Source organism: Mustela nivalis (genome assembly GCF_964662115.1).
Source record: "Mustela nivalis genome assembly, chromosome: 2".
NCBI classification, from domain to species: Eukaryota; Metazoa; Chordata; class Mammalia; order Carnivora; family Mustelidae; genus Mustela; species Mustela nivalis.
The window spans coordinates 126,243,164-126,266,389 of NC_139021.1; the positions used below are offsets into that span (position 1 = coordinate 126,243,164).

General features: G+C 41.5%; 1 protein-coding gene across 10 annotated transcripts in view; it reads left to right on the top strand.

Moving 5' to 3' along the window:
* Positions 1 to 23,226, top strand: part of LOC309859448 (uncharacterized protein) — a 275,428-nt gene that overhangs the window by 46,676 nt on the left and 205,526 nt on the right. For 3 of the 10 annotated variants that reach the window (XR_014308699.1, XR_014308700.1, XR_014308704.1), the window contains exons 4-5: positions 4,112 to 4,243; positions 10,139 to 12,222. Coding sequence is in view for 1 of the 10 variants with exons in the window: in XM_082720132.1 (XP_082576258.1) it covers positions 4,112 to 4,243; positions 10,139 to 10,209 (203 nt within the window). In the remaining 9 variants the exon portion in view is untranslated. Of the gene's footprint in view, positions 1 to 4,111; positions 4,244 to 9,889; positions 12,229 to 23,226 lie in introns of those variants that run through there. The other 7 variants (XR_014308698.1, XR_014308706.1, XR_014308703.1 and 4 more) reach the window with 6 other exon arrangements.

Here is a 23,226-nt window from a genome sequence, read left to right on the forward strand (position 1 = left end):
CGGGACAGAGAAAAGAGGTGGGGGTATTCTTTGTTTCTTCTCTATTTTTACATTGTATCCCTGGCAGCATCTGGGTTCCCCCACAGCAGCAACTCCTACAGGGTCTTTTCTCTCTAGCCAGTTAAGCTCTTCCAGGTTGGGTGGTGGGAGGTAACGATTTCTCACTATTGCTAGTCTCTGACTGTCTTACCACCCTTGTTTCCTAAACCCTGCCTTTACCTCTATCACAAATTCCTTTTTTTTTTTTTTTTTTCTTTAAAATTAAGATTAAGAGAGAGCACAAGCAGGCAGAGCAGCAGGCAGAGGAAGAAGCAACCTCCCTGCTGAGCAGAGAGCCCCAGTCGGGGCTTGATCCTAGGACCCTGAGATCACCACCGCAGTGGAAGAGAGACTTCTTACCAACTGAGCCACCCAGGTGCCCCTATATCACAAGTTCTTTCATTCATCTTCCTCCCTCTATTCCTTCCTTCCTTTCTTCCTCCCTTCCTTCCGACTTTTTTTTAAGATAGAGTAAGAGCAGGAGAGAGCACAATGGCGGGGTGGAGAGGCAGAGGGAGAGGGAGAAGGGAGCCTGACATGGGACTCGATCCCAGGACCCTGAGATCACGACCTGGGCTGAAGGTTGATGCTTTACCGACTGAGCCACCCAGGTGCCCTTCATTCATCTTTCTTTATTTGAAAAATCTGGAAAAAATTGTTGTTGTTGCTGAGACATTGGCAGCCACAACATCTAAAGCAATGTCTTACAAGAAGGTTAAAGCCTTTTAAACAAAGGACTAACAGTCTTCACTCAGTAGGTCTTCCTGAAGTGCCTACTATGCCCAAACCTTTCCTTCGGGGTTGGCAGCAGAGACAGTACCAAGGAGGGGAGGACTTGGTCTCTGCTTTTACATTAATCATAGTGTAGTGCTGTGGTCTCTAAAGAGAACTTTAGGTTCTGGGAAGAAAATATCTATAGAAAATATAAGAAATAAGTTTGATGTATATCTTGGTAATATCTTAGAACAGAACATTCTGATGGGTGAGTGGGAGCTCCCTCACATGGAGATGTTGAGCTTGGAATTCTCACTTTTGTTTGCTTTGGTATATTGTGCTTAATTAGTTTTTTTGTGCTGCTACATATCTTTAACAAGGTTAATATTTTAAAAACAACACCTTTGAATGTAATGAAATAAAATATAAGATTCAAAACTATTTTTAATGCATTAGGTATTTTTCTTTCATAAAACAGACAAGTGCTCAAAATTTGTTTTTTTTTCTCCTTTTTTTTTGTGAAGACAAGTGGAGATTCAAAAAAATTAAACATGCTTACTCTGTCCCTTCAACATAATAGTTGTTTTAAAATAATGAGAACATGACTGCTTTGCAAAAGAAACATGCTACAGAGAGAGCATTTTGAAAAGATACTTGAATTTATATCCATTAAGTTTGTACCCATAATTAAAGGGGTGATTTTTACCTATTAGAAATTTTCACATTTGCACACTTCAAATTGAAAATAACATTTTTCTAACCTGTTTACTAATGTTTTAGATGAAGAACTTCAGAAAGTGTTGAGGTCATTTGTTAAAAATACATATTGTATCATTTCCTAGTTAGTTTGGAGCTGATGGAGAGACTTCAAGAGAATGAAAATTTACTAGGAAAATATAAGAAAAGGTATTTTTCAAGTTTGATGCATGGAATTGAAAACTGAGTGTCCCCATTCAGTAAGTTCCGCTAATGACACAGTTTTTCCAATTTGACTTGATGAATTTTTGTGAGGAACTTTCCAACTATGGCAGATATTAAAACCAAATATTAAAATTAATTGAATCTAGAACCAGAGTGTCTCCCTGCTCCATCACTAAACATTTTACCAAGAGTTCCAATAATGAAGCATACGTAATTTCATTGTACTCACTAAACTTGCTAAATAATAAAAAAATTAAATGTTTTATTGTTTAATTTGATTATGCCATTATCTTAATACCTGCTAATTTAAAAAGAAGTTCCTAATAGCAAAAGAATTTTGCCAGTGTTAAGGGAAATCAAAATTAGTTGTCTATGGCTTCTTTTATCCTAAATATTTCTTTTTTCTGTATATGTTTTGCCGTGTGTGTTTTCTGTATGTTATGCCATGCAGTTGGAACTGGAAAAAGCTTGGGAGTTCAGTTAGTCTAGCCCTGTCATTTCAATCATGAAGAAACTGAGGCAGAAGTGGTTAGAATATATGTTTGGAACTAGAACTCAAGTCTCCCGGTTTCCTAGCACTAGTTCTCCTAGTCTTTCTCTCTATACCACACTTCTTCTGAGCTGTGGCATTACAAGAATAGTGAAATACAGACTCCACATTCTGTGTCTTGTAAGTGGCAGCCTGTTGTTGGTGCGAAGTGATGAGTCCGTTGACGGGGAAAATAAGCATTTCCCGAAGCTTCAGAAAGTGTGGCTTTGTGATGACCGCCCGCTAACTGTTGTCCTTGGAAATACAACAGAGCCCAGGCTGAGACTCCACCCTGGATCTGGAACTCAAGGTTAGTGTCACACAGTCTGCATACTCTCCACTCAATGCCAAGCATTCATTCCTCTCATTCAAACAACAAAAAAGTAAAACCACAGATGGGGAACAGTGTGCAAGAAGTCTTGACTGAGAAGTGAGAAGCCCATGACTATCACACACAAAGTGTTCACTTCCTGAAGAGAACTTCCCTGTGTATTCTTTGGGAGAGGCCCTCCTTCTAAGATGGTTATTTCCAACAAAGAGAATGTCTGTGTGTGGAGAGGGAAAGCCAGAGCTGGGTGCCAGCTAGAGGAACGACCGTAGTTCTGATACCTCTTCTTAAACGAGGTCCTCGGGTTATTGGATCCTGGGTGTTTAAGATCCTTGGGGACAGGGAGCACCTGGGTAGCTCATTTGGTTAAGCGTCTGCCTGCGGCTCGGATCACGATCCCAGAGTCCTGGGATCGAGCCCCACATCCAGCTCCCTGCTCAGCAGGGAGCCTGTTTCTCCCTCTCCTCCTTACTTGAGTGCTCTCTCTCACTATCTGTCTCTCTCTCAAATAAGCAAATAAAAATATTAAAAAAAAAATCCTTGGGGACAGTGTCACGGAAGGGAGACAACTCCTAAGCCTTTCTCTGCCACATTTTAGTTGAGTGACTTGGGGCACATGATTGAAGTGGGCTGAGCCAGGATCCTCATGTGTTACTGGGATAACAAGGCTTTCCTTGTAGGGGTGTTGTGAGGACTAAGTAGAATGAGGCATGGAACATTGAGTAATGCTAGATACATAGTAAGTAATCCCCCACACCTCATGGACATAACAACAATCCTATGGATGTCTTTATATTTTTACTGAAAGTGATGGAGAGAATATTGTTTGAATTTTTTTATTTAACACATTCTCTGTATTTTATGCTCTGACTTTATGTTTTGCCTCAAAATTATGTCTGTGAGGTTCATACTTGTTGATTTGCATAGCTCTGATTTGTTTCATTTTATAACTTAATCTCTTGATGATGGATATTTAGGTTGTGTGAAGTTTTTTCCTACTACAATGAGTGCTACAAGCACCGTAGTTTCTGTTTCCCCATTTCAATTGTTTGTAAGATAAAACAAGAGCATCTTCTCTGCCTGTATCACACATCTCACATATCCCTTACAATGACATTTTTCTTTTTTTTTTTTTTTTTAAAGATTTTATCTAAGGATGGCTGGGTGGTTCAGTCGGTTAAGTATCTGCCTTGGGCTCAGATCATAATCCTGGGGTCCTGGGATTGAGTCCTCCATCAGGCTCCTTGTTCAGTGGGGATCCTGCTTCTGCTGTCCCTGCTTATGCTCTCTAACAAATGAATAAGCAAAATCTTTTAAAAAATAGAAGATTTTATTTATTCATTTGTTAAAGAGAAAGAGATAACAAGCAGGGGGAAGGGGCAGAGGCAGAGGAAGAAGCAGGTTTCCCTGCTGAGCAGGGAGCCTGACACAAGGCTCCATCCCAGGATCCTAGGATCATGATCTGAGCTGAAGGCAGATGCTTAACCGACTGAGCCACCCAGGCGTCGCCTGCAAGGACATTTTTAAAGGGCATTTTGTGCTTTATGCAGTGCCTTTAAGTGTGTTACAATTTCCCACAGATGGAGACCAGACCCACACTGGGGTGTTCTGGGACCCAAACCCAGGCTCATTGTGGAACCTTATGCTGTGGAGAATCCTTAGAACCTCTCAAGACTTTCACCGATCTGCAATAGCACCATCACTGATAAAAGGTACTTTCTGCAGTAGCTCAAACCCCAGTTGTTGTTTCTGCTTATCTTTTGAATAGGGTTTCAGATACCACAGCTGAAATTTCCCAAACCAAAGTTTTGCAAAACAAATTCAATTTTCAGTTTTTCATCTTGAGGTAAAAAATAATTTCTTGCAAAAACCTTGTACTTGCTGCCCGGTCTTTGTGGCTTTTTAGTGAATATCCCTATAGTCAGGATTTCCGTGCACTTTTTAAAGTTGAGTTTTTCCAACTGTAAAATTAGTATAAGATTTTTGTATAAGGATTTGGAATTTGTAAATGCTCAAAGGAGAAAAACTTGCTGAGACACAAACACCGTTATCATCTTGGCACATTTCTTTTCAGTTTATTCACATGTTTATATAGCTGGGCTGGGCTGTCCCTCCCATTTTGTACCCTGCATTTTCCACTTAACGTTATAATATAAGCTTTCCCTCTATGGACTTTGAGTGGCCAAAATTTACCCAGAAAGGAAGTCTGTGTCTCCAAGGAAGCTCATTCTCAGAAAGGAAAAAATCCTCTTCTTCACAGGGTTATGGGAAAAATGCCTGTTTGGTGGTTTAGGCTGTCCCTGAGTAACTGTTTATTAAATGTGCAAAGAAACTTCTATTTTCTGTGCTAGTTTGGTTTCTATAAAGATAATGACTGGGGTACATAATGTAAAATGTGTGTGCTTCTATGTGCATTTCTAAGTCAGCTGTATGTATATGATTAGATGTGGGTATTTACATACGCACTTTCACACATACATACCCGTTTAGGGAAGGACTTGCCTTAGGACAGACAAAAGATACCACACTACTATTATTTTATTATTTTGAAGAATCAACTTGACTTTATTTTGACTTTATGCTATGATCTTAATCTAAAGCTTTTTCCAAGAACGGGGTGGGGGTGAAATATTTATTAATGACAGCTTGTAGTCCAGGTTAATTTGTTGTTGGGGGGGAAACTAATTATCCATTCCAGGTGTTCTCCATCAGTGTAACAAGACAACTTATAACAATTGACTGTTTCGTTTTTGATGAAGCTAATTAAAACTAATTAAACAGATTGGAGTTTACAGTACAACTAATTACAAGTAATTAAGGTACACTAGATTTGTAGTATGCATGGAACAATTATCTTGAAACCAGAATCTGGGTTACTCTGATTCAAGGAATATGTTTGTAATATAAGCAGGAATCAAGTGAAGAAATCTGCCAAAGAAAATTAAAGAAAAAAAAAATCCATCATCAGCTCTTAGAAAAGTTACATCATAGAATGTTGCCTAATATTTTAATCCATAAAGTATGTCAGGAGATGATTTTCCCCAGGCCATATACAGCATACAGAGGAGCCAATTAGCTGCGAAGTTATGGAATAGATTATTTTTTGGAAGCGTTGAAATGCTTTTGAGAGTCAGACTGAATACTAGTGAAAGATATTCTCCAATTTACCTGAATTCACTGTGGCCTTCTTTCCTGAGCCCACAGTATGTGACAGCTTCACCCCAGTTGTCACGGAGGATGTGGAAAACATCTCTTGATTCCAGGCTGGAATTCTGTGTTATCCAACGGGCTGGCCCAGCAAGGACTCATTCTCCTGGCTTCGGCCCCTGGGTGACCAGCCCAGCCTGTCTCTGAGCGGTTTTACAAGGGTGAGCTGGGAGGCAAAGCGATCATTACTTTGTGACTCAGAGCTCGGCCTGGCCTGTGATTGGGGTGGTTTGATAAATGAGAAAGAACATTGGGAGTTAGTCCATTGAGGTGTCCTTAGAAAAACCCTGGTGGCAGGAGGCTGTGAGAGCTGTGGCTGTGAAATGGAAAAAAGGGGGAAGGAGATGGGAGAGATGTATGCCTGTGAAATAGGGTTTGGCACTATTTGGCTGCGGGTTGTATGGAAGATGTCTTGTATAAGGTTCCAAGTCCTGCTGCTCTCACCCGAATCTAGCCAGAGCCTCGGCTACGAGCTCCTCTTGGAGTTTTGAGAAGCTTTATGCATTTTTCAACCCCACAACAATCTTGGGCTAGAACTATGTGCTTCTAGCTTCCTGCTCTGGGGCTTCTGTGCCCTTTCAGGCCCTGCGTGGCACTCAGTATTCCTAACAGGGGGATATTGGGGGATTAATATCCTGTGGAGACTCCCCTGACCAGTGGAACTGGGAGCCAACAGACACATGTTTCTTTTCTGTTTTTCTTTTTTAAAAGATTTAATTAATTAATTAATTAATTAGAGAGAGAGAGAGCGCGCACAGAAGGAGAGTGAGAGGGAGAAGCAGACTCCTGCTAAGCAGAGAGCCCGACAGGGGACTTGATCTCAGCACCCTGGGATCATGACCTGAACTAACTGAGCCACCCAGGTGCCCCATCCTTTCTGTTTTTCTGATGGGGAGATTGGAGATACATTTGATAAGGTGAGTGGAGTGTTGGCCAACTTGATATCACATCCTTGTAATGGTCTCCGTCCTCTCCTGCCTCTCACTTCTGACCCCTGGGATCCCACTACCAAACAAACCACTTGAATGTAAGCCATCATCTCTAGCTCTGCTTTCGGGATAAACTAGGCGAGAGAGGTTAGGCTTGTGGACATGAGAGGATGAGGAGGAATGGGAAACAGAAAACCGTGGGTCAGAGTCAGGCTGATGCGTTAATGTTGGGCTGCACTGAGATGGAGGCAGGGAATGGGACTCTGGTCACAGAAAAACCAGTTAGCATTTCAGTGATATTGCTAGGCAGAGATTTCCTGAGTTAGAACCAAGCTTTCTGAGCTCCTAAATTTAGCTTCTAATACCTGCAATGACGACTTTTCAGTTGCTTTTATTTCTCTAGGGGTAGCCGTCTGTGGTAGTTTTCTATTGCTCTGGAATAAGTCATGCAAAAACCTGGAAGCTTTGGGCGCCTGGGTGGCTCAGTGGGTTAAGCCGCTGCCTTCGGCTCAGGTCATGATCTCGGGGTCCCGGGATCGAGTCCCGCATCGGGCTCTCTGCTCAGCAGGGAGCCTGCTTCCCTCTCTCTCTCTCTCTCTGCCTGCCTCTCCATCTACTTGTGATTTCTCTCTGTCAATAAATAAATAAAATCTTAAAAAAAAAAAAAACCTGGAAGCTTTAAACAACAACCAATGATCTCACACAGTTTCTGAGGGTCAGGAATTAGGCGTGCCTAATGAAGTTAGAGTCACTCATTAGGTTGCAGTCAAGCTGTTGGCTGTGTGTAAAAAGCTGACTGGGAGGTCCGCTTCCGGCTAAACTCGTGGTGCTGTTTGCCAAGACGTCATTTCCTCACTGCATGGGCCTCTCCACAGGGCTCTTTACAACATGGCTTCCCACAGAGCCAGTGATCTTGAGAAAAAGATGTATCAGGAAAGAGAGAACACCCAAGACAGAAGCTGTAGTTTCTCATTCAGCTTGGAAATGATGTACCATCACTTTGGTTATATGCTGTCGTTGGTACAATCTGGAAGGAGGAATACACAAGGTATGATTACTAGGAAGCGGGAATTGTTGGGGATCATTTTGGAGCATGCAACCACACAGTATTCATTTCCTTATTTTATTTTATTTTTTATTTAAAATAAGATTTTATTTATTTATTTATTTATTTATTTATTTATTTAATGGGGAGAGAGAGATCATAAGTAGGCAGAGAGGCAGGCAGAGAAAGAGGGAAGCAGGCTCCCTGCTGAGCAGAGAGCATAATAAAGAACTGGATCCCAGGACCCTGAGATCATGACCTGAGCCGAAGGCAGAGGCTTAACCTACTGAGCTACCTAGGCATTCCATTTCCTTCTTTTAAAGAGATATTTATTATATATGTCAAGTACATACTAATTAAACATAAAAATCAAACACTGCCAAAAAAATTTAAATGACGAGGGAAACTCCCTACTTCCAGGTCCAGTCCTCATAGATAATCACCATTAACTGTTTGTTTTCTTTTCTCCTAGTGTTTAACAACTGTGTTTAAGAACGATAAATAGTATACTTTAAACTTGTCAGAGATTTTGTTCACTTACACAGCTCCCACTTCCATTACCCTTCTACCTCCCAAATGTGTTAATGTAATTATTTTTAATTCCTCTACTGGTTGCCTTAGTAGTATAAAGCATGTACTTGAACATCTGTTTCTGATCCATCATATGTAAACATTATCTCTTGACTCCACTATATAAGGTGAGAAATTTAGTAACACTTCCCCTCACTTCTGACTTCTGTGAGCTATGCCATTCCTTAGAGAATCCTTGGAGGTTAGCAATATTTATATTCTGTTCTGTAAGTATACTTGCTTTTATTGCATTTAGAAAACAGCTGTTCAGATCTCTAGCAGGATGACGTTGCTGAAGCCAGCCCTCTGTATATTTAAGGAAAAGTGGTACAACGTTTAGTTCTGACCTTCCTGGCAGCCTGAATCTTGCCAGAGAAGACCTATTATGTGTTTTACAATGGAAAAATGTTAGCCTAGACTCTCTTCCTTAGAAGGAGCTGGGGATCTGTGTCTTTGAAGACCACATGATTTAACCACCATTTTACTAAGAATAACAACCATTTATTAAGCATTGTTTATATACCAGGGGTATACATTATCTCTTTTTCTCAAACAGCTTTGAAAAGAACTTACAAATACTCCAATATATAGACAAACAGGCTCAGCAAGTAAGATAACTTCTCTAAAGTCACCTAGCCAGTAAATACAAAATTAGGATTTGAACCCGAGACTGCTGGAGGCTCCAAGCCACTGTGTTGGAAGGGCTTCTCTCTGTGGCCTGATGAAAGATGAATAAATATGGAGATATTTCAAGAAAGCTCCATTTTTTCTTAACTGTTTTCTCCATTATGCAAAAGAGTGTATTCAAAAGTAGCATTTGGCATAATTCTCATCTTCCCTCATGTACAATACTATTTTAAGAAGTCAAGGCTTGTTTATTGGGAGAAAGCTGCTATAGAATTTTGAAGGACTCTCTTGCAAATGATGGATCTATAATCTTGTAGAGAAAAAGGGGCAAGTTTTTGTTTTGTTTGTTTTTTTAAAATGAGACTCAAATTTGAGAGTATCCCCAGGGAAACAGAACCATATTTGATGAATTAGAGTAAATTAGTGCATGAATCTTACTTAAAAGTGAGACTCTGACAACTTGGGTAGTGAAAGATCTTTATTCAGATCTGCAAGGATTAACCATTTACTATAACATGTGTAGGATACTGGCCACGGAATTCTTCGAAAATACAGGTTTTGGGAAAAATGAGTAACCTACTTGTCCACTAAAATTTTGGGGGCATGAGTGGCTCAGTCAGTTAAGTGTGGGCCTTCAGCTCAGGTCATGATCTCAGGGTCTTGGGATCAAGCCCCGAGTTGGGCGCCCTGCTTTCCGTGAGCCTGCTTCTCTCTCTTCCCTGCTCATGCTCCCTCTCACTATCTTTCAATCCCTCAAATAAATAAAATCAGAAAAGAAAAAAAATTTTCTTATTTTTGGATATAAATCCTAGCATTATGTGTGCTAGCAAAACACACACACACACACACACACACACACACTCTCTCTCTCTCTCTCTCACACACACACACCACCAAACAAAAAATGGTTTGGAGGTGCAAATAAAAGGCTAAATGAATTATGATACACACATTAAATGGAATCTGTTGTGCCCCTCTAGAGAGCAAAATGGAGTCTCTCACGTCAAGCAGGGGCCTGAGTCAAGCAATGAAGCAAGCAGTTAAAGGTACCGCAGCTGGGAGATATCGCCAGGACCCCCGTCAGCTGACACCCCAGAACTGAAAACGAGCAGAACCAGAGCAGGTCTGCAGGGACCCGAGACCGATTCGATCCCTTTACAAAGGGGAGGGTTTTGGCAGCACAATGTCAGAAATTTCAGACCTGACCTCTCCACGTCTGACCACTTTAGAAAGGCAACTGCTGCTGAAGGCTCTGCCCGAGGGATCTCGGTCCAGAACCGAGAGCCTTGCCTGCTTGAAGGTAAGCAGCCCTAAGTGCCCAGAGCTGCCCCCGGACCCCCGAAGCCTCGCCTCAACCGCGCGCCCCTACACCGACTGCGCGTGGGGTTCGTCCACGTCCGGCACCCTTGTTTGCCGTGTGGCCTGTCTTCCGCCCTGCCCTGCGTGTGTGTGAGAAGCCAAGTTAATCACAAGGGGGGATGTCTTGGAGTTTGGATTCCGGAACCTGCTTCGGGATTGTGATTTACCTGGGCTTTCTGACTGATACAGCTGACCTTGGGAAAGGACGCAGCTTGGCAGCGCGCTCGGGAACGCCTGCGCCCAGCGGCCCTCCCACAGGCCTCTGAGGTTTCTCTCAAAGCACCTGGGCCCGCGCGATTACGTCCACGTATGCCCTCCCATAAATGACTTCACTCTGCCTTTGTTAGGGGCTGTGACTGGTAAGCCTAGTCCTCTCTCGAGTTACTCTCCCCCGAACTCCCATTCCCGGAGCGCTCGGTTGCTAATTTGGCGTGAACGCCCCCTACTGGCAAGATCCCGCCATTCTCCCCAGTTATTGCGGCTCTCCCCATTGCCAAAATCACACCGAGTTTGCTAAATACGGAAAAAATGTTTTCTTTAATTTGTTATGCTGTTCGGATGGCCAGAAGGTGAAAAGGAAGAATATTATTATACCGACAACCTACAGGAAACCCTCCGTGGATGATGACTTCCAGGCTGTGGGTTCATTCCGTAATTGCTCCGACTAACAATGCCCTCGACGGCCGACCAAATTAAAATGCATACCCAGCAGAGCTGTAATTTTTTAGTTCTGATTAACCAATTCTGTCTCCTTGAATGTAAATAACCTCTCTTCCTACTTTGAGATTTTGCTATTTAGGATTTACTCAATACAAATTTTAAACTAGATTAAAAAACATCTTTTCAAATTTATTTCAAAGATAAATGCCTCCTACAAATCTTGTCATTAGATACTACTGGGTAGATCCATGTATGCCTGAGGCATTATCAGTGATGTGTGGGGGCTGGTAGTTTTTTTTTTTTTTTTTTTTTTTTCTTTCTTCTATTTGGTATTCTCTTCTTTTTCTGTTTGAGTAAATGGTGGTGGGTGGATTTGCAGACAGCAGCTCTTTCCTCCCCCAGGGCTGGATGCAGAGGTGAATTTTCTCTCTTCAGAACCCCTCCCCCTTTTAAAAAGATTTTATTTATTTATTTGAAAGAGAGATCACAAGTAGTCAGAGAGGCAGGCAGGGTCAAAGAGGCGGTGTGGGGGTGGGGGCGCTAGGGGAAGCAGGCTCCCTGCTCATCAGAGAGCCCAATGCGGGGCTTCATCCCAGGACCCTGAGATCATGACCTGAGTCGAAGGCAGAGGCTTAACCCACGGAGCCACCCAGGCGCCCCAGAACCCCCCTTTTAAAAAAGTGCATGGCTCCTTCTTTTCACACAGAGGAAATAAGGAAAAAATAAAACAATAGAACATAGCCAGCATCCTTTATAATTGTTCACATTGGTGGATATGTGTGAGATAATAAGAAATACTGAATGCCCCACGTTCCTGACACAAAGTTCCTAAAACCTTTGTAAATTAGGGTGCTATGAGAATCTTTTCTTCTAACACTTAGTCATGGACTCCAGTTGCTGACACAGCTCCCAAATCCCTTGGAATTTCCTAGGTGACAGCAGTTTCTTTTGTTCTAAAGAGGTGGTTCTTGGTGGGCCTCCATGGGACTGGTCACCAGAAAGACCAAGGCATGATTAGAAGCTTGGAATTTTCAGTCTCACCTTCCATTCACAAGAGAGGGAGAGGGGCTGGAAATGGAGTTACTAGATGCTCATACTTACCTACTAAACCTCTGTAAAAATCCAAATAGTATCTTCCAGATGGGTGAACACATCCATGAATGAGGAAGATAGTGCACCCCAGCTGCAAAGGGACAGCGGCTCCTGTGCTTGGGACCCTTTCAGTCCTCCTTCTATGTATCTCTTCATAAGGCTGCTCACCTGCATCCTTTATTATATAATAAACTGGTAAATGTGTTACCCTGTGTTCTGTGAACCATTTGAGCAAATGATTGACTCCACAGCAGGGAGTGATGGGAAGCTCTGGCTTGAAACAAAGTCAGGCAGAAGCTGGGAGTAACGTGGGGACCTAGCACTTGGGATTGGCATCTGAGTGAGGGGACACTCCTGTGAGACTCAACCCTGAAAGTCGTGGGGTTGGCGCTAACTCTGATTAGAATGGAATGGAATTGACTTGAATACAGAATTGAATTGGATTATGGGACATCCTGCTGGTGTAGAATTGCTTGATGTCTGGAAAACCCACACAACTGGTGTCAGAAGTGTTGTACCCGAGTTTCCGCGTCTGAGAGACCACCAAGGAGCCAACACCGGTGCAATCACATGAGGGTTTATTTGACAAGCTTAAGCTTGGGCCCAAGTATACCTGACACAGAGGAGTAGGGACTTGGACCCCGAGTTTAGTTAAGGCAGGGGTATTTATGGGTTCCTGTTACTAAAGCAGGGTGGGGCTTCCTGGAACCAAAGCACGGTGGGGGTCCTTAGAACTAAAGTAAAGTAGGGGAAAGTTCAGCCCTTGGGCACAGGGGTCTGAGATGGCTGCCAGAGCTAAGATGGCTGTACTCATGCTAAGGCTAAACCTGAGGTGGGATGGACTTAATTTTTCTCGGCCTCCACAGAAGTGTCAGGGGTGGTTGCGGTAAAGGAGAGGAAGGGAGAGACTTTTTAGTGTGGAGTGTGGCTTTTTAGTGCAATAGGTGATTTTCCATTCTACTTGCTGTTTTCTGCAGAACTGGAATATTAAATGAGATGTTTCCTTCGGAAGAAGTGCTTATAAGATGTGTTGATTATCCCCATTTGTCCTTTCTCAAGCAATATAATATTTTACTTGAATTTCTGTTTTCTATATAATAAAATGGATAAATAAATCAAAATCATTGGAAACTTTCTTCCACCCCAGAAAACAGATGACCAAAGTGAATGTAGTTCATTTCACAAAAATGAATGTAGTTTAAAATCTTAGTTAGAAATCTTGCTTTTCTTCTTTCATTCTTTCCAGTAAAATTGAGACTTTAGCTACAACAAAGATAAGCAAATAATTAAGCCCAAATGAGAACTTGCCCAAGAAAGTTTTCATTTATTTACTTTTTTAGGCAGGCTCAAATATAAAAATAAAAATCACCCAACATGCTAACTTTAGTGTTGTCCTTCTGCTCCGCCAGATAAAGTGTACTGATGGCAAATACTTAAAACACAGTGGCCTAAAGAAAACGTTCTTCTTGTAGAAGGAATTTCCCCAGAGGCAGAGACGTCATCTAAGTCTGGGATCAAAAAACATTATCATAAAACAGACTCCCCTCTGTTTTCACAGAAATTGATGATTATCAAAAGAATTTTAGAATTACTAAGAAAAGCTTAGGGCCTATAGACTGAGGAGGGAGAAAGGGCAGCTGCCTAACTAAATTCCTTTACATGGGTCATTTGGAGGTTGGGAAGAATTGATTTGTTACGTTTGTCTTTAAACTCTTCCTCTTCTTCCTCACATTGCCTTAAATTTTCTGTCCTTGTTTCTTTCGTGGTTGTTAAGAATGAATGAGCTTAGCTGATAATTAGACTAAATGTCTCTTCCTTGGGAGTCATTAATCAACAACGCCAGGTTTCTTAGAAGAAGGACTCAAAAGGACTTTTTTGAGTTCTCTGAATGGCAGGCTCTCAAGTCTGTTTAAGGTGATTGAAGAAGAAAGCTTAGCCTTTCGGAATACCTCGGTGCTCTCGGTGAAGTAGAGGGGACAGGACTGGTGGGACAAAGTAAAGCCCATGTCTCCTTTTCCTGCTCAGTGAATGTAAAGCACATATTTTATTTTTCTGTTCCGCATCCATGTTTTGGGGGAATTAGCCCTCTTCCATGTCATTCTATATCACAGGGCTGTCGATCATGGGATGTCAGGCATGACCATGGGGACTTGTGGGGGAGAAGGATGGTAGGCACCTGACCCAAGCTAAGCCAATCAACATCTTCTCCTGGGATTTGAAACTTTAGGGGAGATACCAGATAGAAGATGGTTTGAAGATGGGCCACTTGATGGCTGGAGCCCAAGCAGCTTTCCCCGGGGCAACCCTGCTTCCTGTCCTGGCTGGTGGCTGTGGTGTTTGGTTCTTCCTTCACAATGCTGAGAATTCAATGCCCAGAATATTTAAAAAAAAAAATGCCTCTTTTTAGCTTAATAGAGCAGGATCAATTCCCATTGTTTACCATAAAAAAAACCAAACCCCGCCCCCCCCAACAACCGAACAGATATTTGCGGGTATAACAGTAGTTCCTGAATGAGAAGTTAAATTAAATTTAGTGCCTGCATGAGAAACTGTACAGTGCTATGGCTACAAATTGTTAGTAGCTGATCTGCACATCCAGACTGGCATTCTGCTGTTTTTTGCTTCAACATCATGTGGTCTTTGCAGTTCTAGACCTTAGTCAGTAGGACCAGAGGAGCTATTCAGATAGCCAGGGTTAGTGCCGGGCTTTCCAGCATGCTCTGGGGAACATTAGTCAACACTGAGAAACTCTGTAAACAAATGAATAAAACTTGCATAGCCAATTATGGTAGAGAACCCACCTCATGTGTGCTTTATGGAATTTTACATTGCTCATACATATCATAGAGGCTCTGCTGAGCTGTGTGGGAAAGAAAACTGTTTAACTTTGTCTAACCCGGCATTTCCCAGTTTTGCTTGAGTATAAAATCTTTCTCCCACTGAATGTCTATTAGTATCTCTTGAAACCAGGGTTTTGTGAAACATTTTTGTGGAAACACAGGTATAGACAGAGCAATTAGAAAAACTAGGGTTTAGGGGCATCTGGGTGGATCAGTTGGTTAGCATCTGACTCTTGATTTTGGCTCAGGATATGATCTTGGGGTTGTAAGATTGAGCCCTGAGCCCTGGGTTGGTCTTCAAGCTGGATCCTGCTTAAGATTCTCTCTCTCCCTCTCTACCCCCTCCACCCCCCCCCCCACCTCTCTCTCTGGGGAAAAAAGAAAAACTGGGGTTTAGATATTTAAGCATATATTTGGTAGAATGCTGAGAAATGAATTTTTTTTCCATATTTCCTAAATCAGTATTTCATCTTTAATCATTTGAACTTTTGAATGATGATTTGGAGTATTTCACTTATTTTCATGGTTGAAATGGGTATTTAATAAAATGGCTATTTTAATATCAGATAACCAAACACTAATGCCTTTTTTCCTAAAGGAGATAGATAAATGTTTTCTAAGATCACAAGCCAAAAGGAAGCAAGTTACAATTTTATTAATCTGTACATGTATTTTACAACTCTGGACTTTCAGTGAGTTTATCATTTCTTTTTTTTTTTTTTAATATTTTATTTATTTATTTGACAGAGATCACAAGTAGGCAGAGAAGCAGGGAGAGAGAGGAGGAAGCAGTTTCCCTGCTCAGTGAGAGCCTGATGCGGGGCTCGATGCCAGGACCCCGGGATCATGATCTGAGCCGAAGGCAGAGGCTTTAGCCCACTGAGCCACCCAGGTGCCCCTAGTTTATCATTTATAATAGAAATAATTAACATGTATCTGTCAGAATAATGATTCTCAACTTGGGGAAATTTTGTCCCCCAGGAGACACATGGGATATCTGTGGATGTTTTTGGTTGTCACAAATGGGTTGGGGGTGAGGCTACTGGCATCTAGCTGGTAGAGGGGACGCTTTAAACATTCTACAGTAGGAATGGCAGCCCCTGGCAATAAAGAGTTGTCCAGCCCCAAATAGTAATAATGATGCTGAGGTTGAGAAGCCCGAGGAAGCAAAGTCTTTGAGAAGAAACAATTTCACCCCAAACTTAGTTCAGGATCGAAAGCACCCTTTAAGGCATTATCACATTCCCAGACCGGTAGGTTCAATGACATACTCCCTGTAGGCTTTGTGGCATTCTGTTTGACAACTTAATTCTAGACTTTGTCATTAACTGAAATTTGACCTGTGCCTCAGTTTCTGTTCCTGGAAAACAAATAGTGAGATGATTAAGAGGTTTCTGGTGACATTGTATGATTCATGAAGAACAGTTCTGAATCTTAAACACTTGTAAGAGAGATGATACTGGGCTTAGGCTTCTGTGGACATTTAACCGTGTAGAGAAGATCTGAATCCAAAGATGTTGTCTCCCTGTGCCTGGACATATCTGGTACAGCCATGTAGTGCTCAGGAGCAGGGCAAAGAATGGCTCATTGTGTCTCCTAGAGAGTCTCATTGATGCCTATTGTTCCACTCATCCCTTATATGAAAGCTCTGATCTCAGCCCACTCCTCAACAACACCCATCTTTTGGCCATCTCCTCCTCCCCTCCCCCCCCTTTATTTTAGATTTTATTTATTTATTTGCAAGAGAGAGTGAGAGCACGAGAGGGATGAGGGGCAGAGGGAGAAGCAGGCTCCCTGCCAAGCAGAGAGCCCAATGCAGGGCTCTCTGAGATTATGACCTGAGTTGAAGCCAGACAACCCATTGAGCCATGCAGGTGCCCCTCTTCCTCTTTTATTTCACTCACTCAGTTTTCAGGTCTATGTTACCATAAATCTCCCTCTCAAATCCTCATCTGTCTCATGAGCACTGATTTCCAGCAGTCTTTCAGGCATCTCCACAGGGATCACAATCATAATGATGATGGTATTAGTAATAATAATGAAGCTAGCTAACACTATTGACCTCCTGCTATGTTCAGGCATTAGGGCAGAGCTCTTTTTTTTTTAAAGATTTTATTTACTTATTTGACATAGAGAGAGGGACAGCAAGACTGGAAACATAAGCAGGGGGAGTGGGAGAGGGAGAAGCAGGCTTCCCGTGGAGCAGGGAGCCCGATGCAGGGCTCGATCCCAGGACCCTGGTTACTCAGAGGTTAGCAACTTGTTCAAGATCAAACAATTAGCATATAGTACATCTGGGACAAAAAACTGTTAATATTCAAAATTTTGTGGGTCCTTAATGGATGGATTAGCTTTTTTCTTACATAGCTTATCTTGCTGGGTTCCCTGAAGTGATAGACACCATCCATTAGGCTAGAGCTCTTAAATCCTTCTCTTGTCTCCTTATATTTACAACTGATCAATGTCCAAGAATTTACAGTCAAATCCATCTTTTCTTTGCCCACCACTCCTTCCATCATTGCTTCTACTGCAGGTCTTCATCACTTCCTCACTCCCCAACTGACAGTCACTCCTGAACAGAATGGCTTGCTTTGAAACTTTTCCTCTCTGGTCTTCGTTCAGCTGCCTTATTTCTTCCTATTTAAGCATCCTTACTCTGGTATTCAGCGCCCTCTGTGATGGAGGCCCGACTGTAACATCCCACCTGTGACACCCAGAAAGTGGTTTTCACTATTTATCACATCATATACATCTTAAGTTTCTTGAGATCCTTCTTTTTTTTGGTTTGTTTTTAAAGATTTTATCTATGTATTTATTTGAGAGAGAGAGAGAATATAAGTGGGGCAGGGTCGACGGGGGCAACAGAGGGAGAGGGAGAAGCAGGCTCCTTGCTGAGCAGAGAGCTTGACATGGAGCTCAATCTCAGGACCCTGGGATCATGACCAGAGCCAAAGACAGGCACTTAACCAATTGAGCCACCCAAGTGCCCCTATTTTCTCATTCTTTATGGTAACTCTAGACCATACTTATCTTTGTTGAGAAAAGCTAGCTTACCTCTTCCTTGCACTTATCAAAGCAACACACAGACTCTTTATTTAGAGGACAGACAAGCTTCTTGTGGTACTCAGAATGGATCTGCTTTCCTTTCTTTATTCATGTTTTCTTTACCCTAGAATGTCCATTATCTGTCCCCACCATTGCTCTGACTACCAGAAGCTTTTAAAGCCCAGAACTTTCTCTGATAAACCTTCCTCAAGTCAGAAGCATTTATTCTTTCGGTGATCCTAAAGAATATTTTAATGTCTGTTATATATTGTAAGGTTCTCAGGCAGGGACACTGTGACATTAATTTTTGCATTTTCTGAGCTATCATCCATTTTGGGTTGATATGTATATAACTGCTTACATATGGAAAGGGCTCAGTAAATGTTTGATGATAGAATTGTATGTCTTTATAATTGGTTAATGTGGAATGTACATGGAGTACAAGGAAGTAAATTTGAACAGTACTGAAGTTTTCATTTCAGTAACAATTCATGGATATATGTCCAGGGTTATTAATTATGATGTTATTTCTAATAATAAAATATTGGGAAAAAAAATTTTATCTCTTGAAGTTTCTTTTAGTTGTCTGATTCTAAAATTATCAGTTGTCATTTATTTCTTTAAATAAAAAAGAATTGCTTTGGGATAAATATTTCTCCCTGGGGGTAGAAATATGTTAAGGGTATTCTACAAACTAAAAGTATATAAGGAGTTTAATCACAGTATAATTAAGAGCTAGGGTTTTATGGAAATGCCAGTGAATTTTGCCACAAAAGAATAATGAGCTTCTTTCTTTTGAAAACAATATGATCTGTGGGACATTTCTTTTGAAGGAAGTGGAATTGTGCATAAAATGGTCAGCTTCATGAACCTTGCAATTAAAAATTGATTTTGTCTTTATTTTCTGTTATGAAAGCAACCCAGACAAGATACTGATTAAGCATGAAGTTAGGACTCAAGATAGCCCATGTATTTATTTTAGTTTGTTTATATTAGTAACTTCAGTACTTAGGGATGGAAAAGTTAGTAGTGCAAACCAATATCCAGGTCTCCCTTCTTGGGAATATAGGACTGCTTGGCCTGCTTGGACCTAAGCAGAGCCATGTGATGGTTCTGGCCAACAAAATCTGAATGGGAGTGACGTACGACAGTGGAAAAGCCAACATGTTTCTTCCATTTTCTTCCCATCTTAGCAGTCATAGAGGAGACGGTTGCCTGAAATGACAGAAATGCAAAGTTAAAACAGCCTTAATTATATATTCGTTTGTTTGTGTTTTGACAAGTAATTTATGTATTTTACCGTCAACTTAAAGCAAGAATGAATGAAAGGAGTACTTGGAGGATGAGGCTGATTGAAAAACATTGCAACAGGGGTGCTTGGGTGGCTCAGTCATTAAGTGTCTGCCTTTGGCTCAGGTCATGATCCCATGGGAATCGAGCCCCACATAGGGCCCCCTGCTCAGTGGGAAGTCTCCTTCACCCACTCCCACTCCCCTTGCCTGTGTTCCCTCTCTTGCTGTGTCTCTCTCTGTCCAATAAAAACAAACAAACAATCAAACAAACAAACCCCCCCCCCCCAAAAACCATCGCAACATATCCAGAGTCTAGTTAGAATACTATGGTACCATATAATATAAATAACCATTCAGTGAAATTTCCATTTATTTTAGTAACAAAATTTTTTATTTCTTATATGTGAGTATACCCATATTTTGCTTTAAAATTAATAATCACAGTTGAATAAGCAGTAGTTTATTTTTCTAATCAAATGACTGACCTGCTGAATATTAAAGGTTCAACAATGTTGCATCTTACTATTTTCACCAAATAAGAGTTTCTATTTTGATTATTCCTGGTAAATAGTAATTTTTTTCTCCACTAGTTTCCATCTGCCAAGCAGTTTAGCAGATGGACAGTTTATCATGGTTGTTTTTGCTCTAAGCATTTCTGTCAGATGAATCCTTATTTCCAGAGCAGTAGCTGTTGGCAATCTTTTCTCTAAAGTCCATCCATCAGGACTTCTTTATCATGGCTGGACAAAGAATCCTTTGGCCGCCATGTCTTTGTTCTGCTGCACATGATATTCCTGAACTCTCTTGGATATTCTTTGCATCATTAAAATATACATATATGTTTTTAAAGATTTATTTATTTATTTTAGAGGGGGTTGGGGGGGCAGAAGGAGAGGGACGGAGAGAGAATCTCAAGCAGATTCTGCACTGAGCACAGAGCCTGACACAGGGCTCCATCTCATGACCCTGAGATCATGACCTGATCCAAAACCAAGAGCCAGATGCTCAACCAACTCAGCCATCCAGGTGCCCCTCATTTAAAAATATTTTTAGCGTTCTGAAGAGGTGGTATCATCAGGTGTTACTTCTTTTGTTGTGTGGTCTGTAACATAGTCCAAAAAGGAGGTTTCTGTAAATTTTTTTTGGGCACCAAGAATTTCCTTATATTGTTTTATCTGATCAGATCCTGGTATTTGTGCAGCCATATTCTTTTGGTAGCTACCCTTTCTGATGATGCATGAGTTTCCATTCTGCTCTGGAAAAGCGACCGTTCATTCTTTGCTTGAATGTCTCGGAGGCCTGATGTCTTAAGCATTGGCTTTCCCATCCAACACCAATGTGAGGCTGGGAAGCTGTACTACCAGTTGAGTCTGGGGGTAGGAGTTCGGGGTCAAGGCAGGCACCAGGCTGCTGGATGGTAGAGACACTAAAGCAGCCTCAATTTTTGAGTCTCCACACAGGGGCATTGCCCGGGAGAATTGCCAGGACCTAATGTGGTCTTTGCTTGTGTGTGAAATAACTTTCATCTGTTTCAACCAGTGAGATTTTGGATTAACATGTCGCTGAAGAATCATTTGGCCTAATCTGATTTATACAGGTGGCACTGGTAATTACAGTTAGTAGAGATAAAAGAAGAAAACTAATAATAGCAGTAGCTAACCTTTATTGGACAGTCACTCTCTGGGCTTTATCCCAGGTGCAGGAATGAATGATCTTATTCAACCCCTATAATAACCCACTTAACAGATGAGGAGACCGAGACATAGAGACATTTTTTAAAAGATTTATATTTAGGGGCACCTGGGTGGCTCAGTGGGTTAAGCCGCTGCCTTCGGCTCGGGTCATGATCTCAGGGTCCTGAGATCGAGTCCCGCATCGGGCTCTCTGCTCGGCAGGGAGCCTGCTTCCCTCTCTCTCTCTCTCTCTCTCTCTCTGCCTGCCTCTCCATCTACTTGTGATTTCTCTCTGTCAAATAAATAAATAAACTTAAAAAAATTTATATTTATTTATCTGAGAGAGAGAGAGAGAGAGTGCACAAGCAGAGGGAGGGGCAGAGGAAGTGGGAGAAGCAAATGTGGGGCTGGACTCCAGGATTCTGGAATCACGACTTGAGCAGAAGGCAGATGGTTAAGTGACTGAGCCACACAGGTGTCCCACCATAGAGCAATCTAATAACTCACCTAGGATCACAGAATTCACAAGGTTTGGAGCTGGGATTCAGGCTCACATTTGATCTGATACCGAGGTTCATATACTTCCTGTGTATGCTCTAGAGTCATTTGGTTTATTCACATATTTGTAAATTCTAAGTAAAGGCAAAAGTAGAACTGGGTTCTATGGTGTGAAGTGTAGTATTTTTTAAAGGAGCATGATAGAGTTTGTCTTCTGGGAAACTTCTTAGGATTTATAGAAACTTTATTCCCGGGTGCCTGGGTGGCTCAGTGGATTAAGCTGCTACCTTCGGCTAGGGTCATGATCTCAGGGTCGTGGGATTGAGCTCCACATCAAGCTCTCTGCATAGCAGGGAGCCTGCTTACCTCTCTCTCTCTGCCTACTTGTGATCTCTCTTTCTCTGTCAAATAAATAAATAAAATCTTAAAAAAAAAAAAAAAGAAACTTTATTCCCTTTGGGGGCAAAAGGGGAAATTTCTGGTCCAGGTGACCTACTTTGCTTTTAAAGTATGCATAAGTTGGGCACAGCGTATGATTAGGGCGAAGTCCTTGAAGGATTCAGGAACGATGATGTGATTAATGTCTTGATTTAACAGTGATGACAGCATACAATAATTAGCAACTTAATAAGTTAAATTTCATTAATATGTCTTTTGGGAAGGATTCTTTGTCAGATTAAGTAAGACTCTGTGCTTTGATTGCCTATGACGTTTTGAACTGAGCTAAACTCTTCACTCTGAGGATCAAATCCCAAAGTCCTGGCTTTACTCATCTGTCATTTCTTTGACTCCTTAGGGAATACTGACTTTAATGAAGACAAATCTTATTACTTTAAACATTTATTCTTGGCAATAAAAATCTAACCAGGACTCTAATGAACTAGAAAATGATTATGTCCTATTAAAGGTATTGGTTGGTATTAGTTGCTTTGGGGACCTTTTATTATACTTTTCTTGGGTGGTAGAAATATAAGAAATACTGATTCTTTGGGGCTCCCTGAAAAATCTGGGAGTCTGCAGGCAGGGCACAATACAAGGTGATCTCAGACATTTTGTTGGGCCAAAAAGTAATGGGTGTGTATTACAGGAAATTCAAGTCAGCTTGAAGGGACCCTTCTTATCAAAATTGGGGAACTGTTTGAATATTAAAAAAGAATATTGACTGTGACTAACAGTGGAAAGAAGAGACCTTGATAGTCACTTCAAGGGAACAATTCATTGTAGAAGTAGTATATACAGGTTAAGGACTTGATTCAGGTTTGAATCATGACTCCATTATCTTTATTATTATTTTTAAAAAAATTATTTATTTATTTATTTTCAGCATAACCATATTCATTGTTTTTGCACCACACCCAGTGCTCCATGCAATCTGTGCCCTCTTTAATACCCACCACCTGGTTCTCTGAACCTCTCACCCCTTTATTTTTTTAAGATTTATTTTCTTATTTGAGAGAGAGAGAGAAAGAGAGAGAGCGAGAGAGCGAGAGAGAGAGAGAGAGGAAGCCAAGCTGACTCCATGCTGAGTGTGGAGTCTTTTTTTAAAAGATTTTATTTATTTATTTGACAGACAGAGATCACAAGTATGCAGAGAGGCAGGCAGAGAGAGAGGGAAGCAGGCTCCCTGCTGAGCAGAGAGCCCGATGTGGGGTTCCATCTCACTGAGCTGAAGGCAGAGGCTTTAACCCACGGAGCCACCCAGGTGCCCCCCTGAGTGTGGAGTCTTATGCCAGACTTGATCTCAGCATCCTGAGATCATGACCTGAGCCAAAACCAAGAGTCAGATGCTTAACCAACTGTGCCACCCAAGCACCCTTCCATTATCTTTTGCTGTTAACCTTTCCATGCCTCAGTTTCC